Genomic DNA, 8,632 nt, shown 5'->3' with positions numbered 1-8,632 from the left:
TAGTGTTTATCTTGGACTTTGGTGCTAGTTTGTGTTTAATATGAATCATTATGAATATCTTTTAACCTTTGAGAATTATTACTGACTAGGCTATACTATTGACTAGACTACAGACTAGTATATAGACTAGACTATAGACTAGATTATAAACTAATATATAGACTAGACTATAGACTACACTATAGACTAGACTATAGACTAGACTATAGACTAGACTATAGACTATACTATAGACTATACTATAGACTATACTATAGACTAGACTATAGACTACACTATAGACTAGACTATAGACTACACTATAGACTAGACTATAGACTAGACTATAGGCTAGACTATAGACTATACTATAGACTATACTATAGACTATACTATAGACTATACTATAGACTAGACTTTAGACTAGACTATATACAAGACTATATACAAGACTATAGACTAGACTATAGACTAGACTATAGACTAGACTATAGACTAGACTATAGCCTAGACTATAGACTAGACTATAGACTATACTATAGACTAGACTTTAGACTATACTATAGACTAGACTTTAGACCAGACTATAGACTAGACTATATACAAGACTATATACAAGACTATAGACTAGACTATAGACTAGACTATAGACTAGACTATAGACTAGACTATAGCCTAGACTATAGACTAGACTATAGCCTAGACTATAGACTAGACTATAGACTAGACTATAGACTAGACTATAGAGACTAGACTATAGACTAGACTATAGACTAGACTATAGACTAGACTATAGACTAGACTAGACTAGACTATAGACTAGACTATAGACTAGACTATAGACTAGACTATAGACTAGACTATAGACTAGACTATAGACTAGACTATAGACTAGACTATAGACTAGACTATAGACTAGACTATAGACTAGACTATAGACTAGACTATAGACTAGACTATAGACTAGACTATAGACTAGACTATAGACTAGACTATAGACTAGACTATAGACTAGACTATAGACTAGACTATAGACTAGACTATAGACTAGACTATAGACTAGACTATAGACTAGACTATAGACTAGACTATAGACTAGACTATAGACTAGACTATAGACTAGACTATAGACTAGACTATAGACTAGACTATAGACTAGACTAGACTAGACTATAGACTAGACTATAGACTAGACTATAGACTAGACTATAGACTAGACTATAGACTAGACTTAGACTAGACTACTAGACTATAGACTAGACTATAGACTAGACTATAGACTAGACTATAGACTAGACTATAGACTAGACTATAGACTAGACTATAGACTAGACTATAGACTAGACTATAGACTAGACTATAGACTAGACTATAGACTAGACTATAGACTGGACTATAGACTAGATTATAGACTAGACTATAGACTAGACTATAGACTAGACTATAGGCTAGACTATAGACTAGACTATAGACTAGACTATAGGCTAGACTATAGACTAGACTATAGACTAGACTATAGACTAGACTATAGACTAGACTATAGACTAGACTATAGACTAGACTATGGACTACTCGATAGTCCAGACTAGTAGTCTTATCCATATTCTAGACCAGAAGTCTCGTCTATAATCTAGTCCATAGTCTAGACTAGAAGTCTAGTCTATAGTTTAACCTATAGTAAGACTAGACTGTAGTCTAGTCTATAGTCTAGTCTATAGCCTAGTCTATAGTCTAGTCTATAGCCTAGTCTATAGTCTAGTCCATAGTCTATAGTCTAGTCTATAGCCTAGTCTATAGTCTAGTCTATAGTCTAGTCTATAGTCTAGTCTATAGTCTAGTCTATAGTCTAGTCTATAGTCTAGTCTATAGTCTAGTCTATAGTCTAGTCTATAGTCTAGTCTATAGTCTAGTCTATAGTCTAGTCTATAGTCTAGGCTATAGTCTAGTCTATAGTCTAGTCTATAGTCTAGTCTATAGTCTAGTCTATAGTCTAGTCTAGTCTATAGTCTAGTCTACAGTCTAGTCTATAGTCTAGTCTACAGTCTAGTCTATAGTCTAGTCTATGGTCTAGTCTACAGTCTAGTCTATAGTCTAGTCTATGGTCTAGTCTATAGTCTAGTCTATAGTCTAGTCTATAGTCTAGTCTATAGTCTAGTCTATAGTCTAGTCTATAGTCTAGTCTATAGTCTAGTCTATAGTCTAGTCTATAGTCTAGTCTATAGTCTAGTCTATAGTCTAGTCTATAGTCTAGTCTATAGTCTAGTCTATAGTCTAGTCTATAGTCTAGTCTATAGTCTAGTCTATAGTCTAGTCTATAGTCTAGTCTATAGTCTAGTCTATAGTCTAGTCTAGTCTAGTCTAGTCTAGTCTATGTCTAGTCTATAGTCTAGTCTATAGTCTAGTCTATAGTCTAGTCTATAGTCTAGTCTATAGTCTAGTCTAGTCTAGTCTATAGTCTAGTCTATAGTCTAGTCTATAGTCTAGTCTATAGTCTAGTCTATAGTCTAGTCTATAGTCTAGTCTATAGTCTAGTCTATAGTCTAGTCTATAGTCTAGTCTATAGTCTAGTCTATAGTCTAGTCTATAGTCTAGTCTATAGTCTAGTCTATAGTCTAGTCTAGTCTAGTCTATAGTCTAGTCTATAGTCTAGTCTATAGCTAGTCTATAGTCTAGTCTATAGTCTAGTCTATAGTCTAGTCTATAGTCTAGTCTATAGTCTAGTCTATAGTCTAGTCTATAGTCTAGTCTATAGTCTAGTCTAGTCTAGTCTATAGTCTAGTCTATAGTCTAGTCTATAGTCTAGTCTATAGTCTAGTCTAGTCTATAGTCTAGTCTACTAGTCTAGTCTATAGTCTAGTCTACAGTCTAGTCTATAGTCTAGTCTATGGTCTAGTCTACAGTCTAGTCTATAGTCTAGTCTATGGTCTAGTCTACAGTCTAGTCTATAGTCTAGTCTAGTCTATAGTCTAGTCTACAGTCTAGTCTATAGTCTAGTCTATGGTCTAGTCTACAGTCTAGTCTATAGTCTAGTCTATGGTCTAGTCTACAGTCTAGTCTATAGTCTAGTCTATGGTCTAGTCTATAGTCTAGTCTATAGTCTAGTCTATAGTCTAGTCTATAGTCTAATCTATAGTCTAGTCTATAGTCTAGTCTATAGTCTAGTCTATAGTCTAATCTATAGTCTAGTCTATAGTCTAGTCTATAGTCTAGTCTATAGTCTAGTCTATAGTCTAGTCTATAGTCTAGTCTATAGTCTAGTCTATAGTCTAATCTATAGTCTAGTCTATAGTCTATTCTATAGTCTAGTCTATAGTCTAGACTATAGACTAGTCTATAGTCTAGTCTATAGTCTAGTCTATAGTCTAGTCTATAGTCTAATCTATAGTCTAGTCTATAGTCTAGTCTATAGTCTAGTCTATAGTCTAGTCTATAGTCTAGTCTATAGTCTAGTCTATAGTCTAGTCTATAGTCTAGTCTATAGTCTAGTCTATAGTCTAATCTATAGTCTAGTCTATAGTCTATTCTATAGTCTAGTCTATAGTCTAGTCTATAGTCTAGTCTATAGTCTAGTCTATAGTGTAGTATATAGTCTAGTATATAGTCTAGTCTATAGTCTAGTCTATAGTCTAGTCTATAGCCTAGTCTATAGTCTAGTCTATAGTCTAGTCTATAGTCTAGTCTATAGTCTAGTCTATAGTCTAGTCTATAGTCTAGTCTATAGTCTAGTCTATAGTCTAGGCTATAGTCTAGTCTATAGTCTAGTCTATAGTCTAGTCTATAGTCTAGTCTATAGTCTAGTCTAGTCTATAGTCTAGTCTACAGTCTAGTCTATAGTCTAGTCTACAGTCTAGTCTATAGTCTAGTCTATGGTCTAGTCTACAGTCTAGTCTATAGTCTAGTCTATGGTCTAGTCTACAGTCTAGTCTATAGTCTAGTCTAGTCTATAGTCTAGTCTAGTCTATAGTCTAGTCTATGGTCTAGTCTACAGTCTAGTCTATAGTCTAGTCTATGGTCTAGTCTACAGTCTAGTCTATAGTCTAGTCTATGGTCTAGTCTATAGTCTAGTCTATAGTCTAGTCTATAGTCTAGTCTATAGTCTAATCTATAGTCTAGTCTATAGTCTAGTCTATAGTCTAGTCTATAGTCTAATCTATAGTCTAGTCTATAGTCTAGTCTATAGTCTAGTCTATAGTCTAGTCTATAGTCTAGTCTATAGTCTAGTCTATAGTCTAGTCTATAGTCTAATCTATAGTCTAGTCTATAGTCTATTCTATAGTCTAGTCTATAGTCTAGTCTATAGTCTAGTCTATAGTCTAGTCTATAGTCTAGTCTATAGTGTAGTATATAGTCTAGTATATAGTCTAGTCTATAGTCTAGTCTATAGTCTAGTCTATAGCCTAGTCTATAGTCTAGTCTATAGTCTAGTCTATAGTCTAGTCTATAATCTAGTCTATAATCTAGTCTATAATCTAGTCTATAATCTAGTCTATAATCTAGTCTATAGTCTAGTCTAGAGTATAGTCTATAGTCTCGTCTATAGACTCGTCTATAGATTAGTCTGTCACTTCCAAAGGTGGAAAGATATTCATAATGATTCATATTAAACCTAAACGTCAAACCCAAGCCAGCACCAAAGTCCAAGATACACAGAATTTTTTTTTAATTTTGACCTTAATAATTTACAGTTTTATTTAATTCTATTTAAATTTATCGTCTTAATTTTATTTATTTACAATGTATCAATACTAATGAAATCAACCAAAGAAATGAGTCAAACCCAAACCACCGCCATAGCTCGTTTGACCACTGAAAGGACCACTAGTCCATTTCGAAGCAGAACCAGTTAAATCCAAACGTGTATTACGATCTTGAGAAGACCACAAATTAGCCTTACCAGCCAATTCCAATTGACGTCCAAAATTTGGTATATTACTTTGAGTCAAACTGGCAGTATGACCATTAATATGCGAATATTCTAAACCATGACCACTACGTTCGAATTTAAAGCCATTGGGTAAAGTATTATCAGATTTAAAGACATTAGCACCGATTTTATGGTCACCAAAATCGGCACTGATGCTCTTGGTCAAAGTATCGCTTATGCCGTTTATATGTTCTTTGGTAATAGCTGCACCAAAACCATTGCTGAAATTAAATATAAGAATTGTTTAAAAAGTGAATAAAAATAGGTTTTAATAACAACATACTTATTGTAGGCTAAGGTGCCACCAGTGACCACAGGACCTCCTTTAGTATTACCCGCTGCAAAAGCTTGTCCTATAAGATTGTGTTCGGGAGTACCAATTCCCTGAGTAAAATCTACTTTGGCATTATTGCCTCCAGCAGGATTTGTTGATATTTGTCCACCCAAATCTCTACGCACTCTTATAGGGCGTGGTGGTTGGGTGGGAGGAGGATAATAGGGCAATTTTTGATAATACACACGTTGAGGATAAGCTTCTATTAAAGCACCCAAAAGGGCTACTGATACGATAGTTAAAATCAAAGATTTCATTTTTCAAATTTTTAAACTAAACTACTTCTTTCTTTTTTAAGAGACAAATTGAAATTGTTATTTTGTCTGAATAGGAATAACGCTTTTATATATTTTATTTTAATTTTAAATCAAAAGGTACTTTTTATGCGTTATCAGTAACTACAGGGAAACCCCAGAGAAGATTTTCTAGAATAAACTTCCGTCATACATATCATATATAGAATAGAGAGTATCTTTGTCTCTTAGCGAAACACATCTTATGCTAGACTTCATAATTTTATGGGGAATCACTTGCCGTTTATAGGAAGAGTAATATTGTTATTATTTATTAAATATTTAAAGAGTACTTTTTTAAATTTGGGGGATTATTTTGGGAATTAGTACAAAAACAAGAAAAAACGTTATGGAGTTAAAGAATTTATACTAAAGACAAGCCTTTAGTCTAATCTATAGTCAAGATTATAGTCTAGTCTATAGTCAAGACTATAGTCTTGTCTATATTCAAGACTATAGTCTAGTCTATAGTCAAGACTATTCTAGTCTATAGCCAAGACTATAGTTTAGTCTATAGTCAAGACTATTCTTGTCTATAGTCAAGACTATAGTTTAGTCTATAGTCAATACTATATACTAGTCTATAGTCAAGAATATAGCTTAGGCTATAGTTAAGACTATAGTTTAGACTATAGTCTAGTCTATAGTCAAGACTATAGTCTAGTCTATAGTCTATAGTCAAGACTATAGTCTAGTCTATAGTCTATAGTCAAGACTATAGTCTAGTCTATAGTCAAGCCTACAGTTTAGTCTATAGACAATACTATAGTTTAGTCTATAGGCAATACTATAGTTTAGTCTATAGTCAATACTATATTCTATATAGACTATAGTCAAGTCTATAGTTAAGACTATAGTCAAGTCTATAGTTAAGACTATAGTCAAGTCTATAGTTAAGACTATAGTCTAGTCTATAGTCAAGACTATAGTCTAGTCTATATTCAAGACTACAGTCTCGTCTATAGTCAAGACTATAGTCTAGTCTATAGTCAATAGTATAGTCTAGTCTATATTCAAGACTATAGTCTAGTCTATATTCAAGACTACAGTCTCGTCTATAGTCAAGACTATAGTCTAGTCTATAGTCAATAGTATAGTCTAGTCTATATTCAAGACTATAGTCTAGTCTATAGTCAAGACTATAGACCAGTCCATAGTCAAGAGTATAGACCAGTCCATAGTCAAGAATATAGACCAGTCCATAGTCGAAACTATAGTCCTATAGTCTATTCTATAGTAAAGACTACAGTCTAGTCTATAGTAAAGACTACAGTCTAGTCAATAGAAAAGACTACAGTCTAGTCTATAGACAAGACTAGTATAGTCTACAGCCAAGCTTATATTCTAGTCTATAGCCAAGCCTATATTCTAGTCTATAGTCAAGACTATAGTCTTGCCTATAGTCAAGACTATAGTATTGTCTATAGTCAAGACTATAGTCTAGTCTACAGTCTAGTCTATAGTCTAGTCTACAGTCTAGTCTACAGTCTAGTCTATAGTCTAGTCTACAGTCTAGTCTATAGTCTAGTCTACAGTCTAGTCTATAGTCTAGTCTATAGTCTAGTCTATAGTCTAGTCTATAGTCTAGTCTATAGTCTAGTCTATAGTCTAGTCTATAGTCTAGTCTATAGTTTAGTGTATAGTCTAGTCTATAGTCTAGTCTATAGTCTAGTCTATAGTCTAGTCTATAGTCTAGTCTATAGTTTAGTGTATAGTCTATTCTATAGTCTAGTCTATAGTCTATTCTATAGTCTAGTCTATAGTCTAGTCCATAATGTAGTCTATAGTATGTATATACCAGACAATATTCTAGTCTATAGTCCAGACTATAGTCTAGTATATAATCCAGACAATTAAAAATGTAAATCCTTCTTTAAAGGTTAAAAATACTTTAACCCTATCATCTCCAATCGTAAACAAATTATCAAATAATAGTAATTCCCCTTAAAACTTCTTATTCCCCTAATTTATAATTAAAAAGGAACGGAAAAAAAAAGCAGAAATAAAAAAATTCTCAACTATACATCTGTCTAAATATTCATGCTGCTTGGGACTCCCCAGCAATAACAACAACTACAACAACTGTTGTTTGCTGATAACGATGCTATGACGAATAGCAGCAACACCTCAGGCTAATTTAACAATAAAGTAAAAAACGTATAAAAATACAGATTAAACTCAAACAAGACAACAATTTCATTTCAGATTTCTCACCAAAAACTACAAAAGTATCAACAAAATGAAATCGTATATTTTAACTATTGCTGCTGTAGCGCTTTTGGGTGCTTTAATAGAAGCTTATCCTCAACGTGTGTATTATCAAAAATTGCCCTATTATCCACCACCTACCCAACCACCACGCCCTATACGAGTGCGTAGAGATTTGGGTGGTAAAATATCAACTAATCCTGCTGGCGGCAATAATGCCAAAGTAGATTTTACTCAGGGAATTGGTACTCCCGAACACAATCTTATAGGACAAGCTTTTGCAGCGGGTAATACTAAAGGAGGTCCTGTGGTCACTGGTGGCACCTTAGCCTACAATAAGTAAGTTGTTATTAAAACCTATAAAACCATTTAATTAATCATTTTTTAAACAATTCCTTTATTTAATTCCAGCAATGGTTTTGGTGCAGCTATTACCAAAGAACATATACCCGGCATAAGCGATACTTTGACCAAGAGCATCAGTGCCGATATTGGCGATCATAAAATCGGTGCTAATGTCTTTAAATCGGATAATACTTTGCCCAATGGCTTTAAATTCGAACGTAATGGTCATGGTTTAGAATATTCGCATATTAATGGTCATACTGCCAGTTTGACTCAAAGTAATATACCCAATTTTGGACGTCAATTGGAATTGGCTGGTAAGGCTAATTTGTGGTCTTCTCTAGATCGTAATACACGTTTGGATTTAACCGGTTCTGCTTCGAAATGGACTAGTGGCCCTTTCAGTGGTCAAACGAGCTATGGCGGTGGTTTGGGTTTGACCCATTACTTTGGTTAATTCCGTTATTATCGAAAAATTGTGATTTTATAAGATTTAAGTAATTTATTAAATATAATTAAATAAAGAAAATTAAAAAATTATGTAAAAAA

The 8,632-nt window shown here is 33.4% G+C and overlaps 2 protein-coding genes across 2 annotated transcripts; one reads left to right on the top strand and one right to left on the bottom strand.

Annotated features, from left to right (window-relative positions):
- Positions 1-4,674: 4,674 nt before the first annotated feature.
- On the bottom strand, positions 4,675-5,552 carry LOC119608276 (attacin-C-like). The gene is made up of 2 exons (XM_037962635.1): positions 5,187-5,552; positions 4,675-5,124 (listed from the first exon to the last, which is right to left on the bottom strand). Exons 1-2 carry the CDS (start codon positions 5,492-5,494, stop codon positions 4,734-4,736), a joined length of 699 nt encoding a protein of 232 aa, XP_037818563.1. The 5' UTR covers positions 5,495-5,552; the 3' UTR covers positions 4,675-4,733.
- A 2,133-nt stretch (positions 5,553-7,685) lies between these two features.
- On the top strand, positions 7,686-8,632 carry LOC119608275 (attacin-C-like). The gene is made up of 2 exons (XM_037962634.1): positions 7,686-8,077; positions 8,150-8,632. Exons 1-2 carry the CDS (start codon positions 7,770-7,772, stop codon positions 8,538-8,540), a joined length of 699 nt encoding a protein of 232 aa, XP_037818562.1. The 5' UTR covers positions 7,686-7,769; the 3' UTR covers positions 8,541-8,632.

Source organism: Lucilia sericata, unplaced genomic scaffold (genome assembly GCF_015586225.1).
Source record: "Lucilia sericata isolate MDLA Ls3-8-SP2 unplaced genomic scaffold, ASM1558622v1 Contig000816F_arrow, whole genome shotgun sequence".
NCBI lineage: Eukaryota > Metazoa > Arthropoda > Insecta > Diptera > Calliphoridae > Lucilia > Lucilia sericata.
Note: the sequence above shows the minus strand (reverse complement) of the source record. Positions and strands in the feature narration are given on the sequence as shown.

Bases quoted from the DNA above. Each gene is read 5' to 3' on its own strand.
- LOC119608275 (XM_037962634.1), top strand. From the start codon at position 7,770: ATGAAATCGTATATTTTAACTATTGCTGCTGTAGCGCTTTTGGGTGCT. The intron at 8,078-8,149 runs GTAAGTTGTTAT...ATTTAATTCCAG, and splicing joins GGCACCTTAGCCTACAATAA to CAATGGTTTTGGTGCAGCTA.
- LOC119608276 (XM_037962635.1), bottom strand. From the start codon at position 5,494: ATGAAATCTTTGATTTTAACTATCGTATCAGTAGCCCTTTTGGGTGCT. The intron at 5,125-5,186 runs GTATGTTGTTAT...ATTTAATTTCAG, and splicing joins GGCACCTTAGCCTACAATAA to CAATGGTTTTGGTGCAGCTA.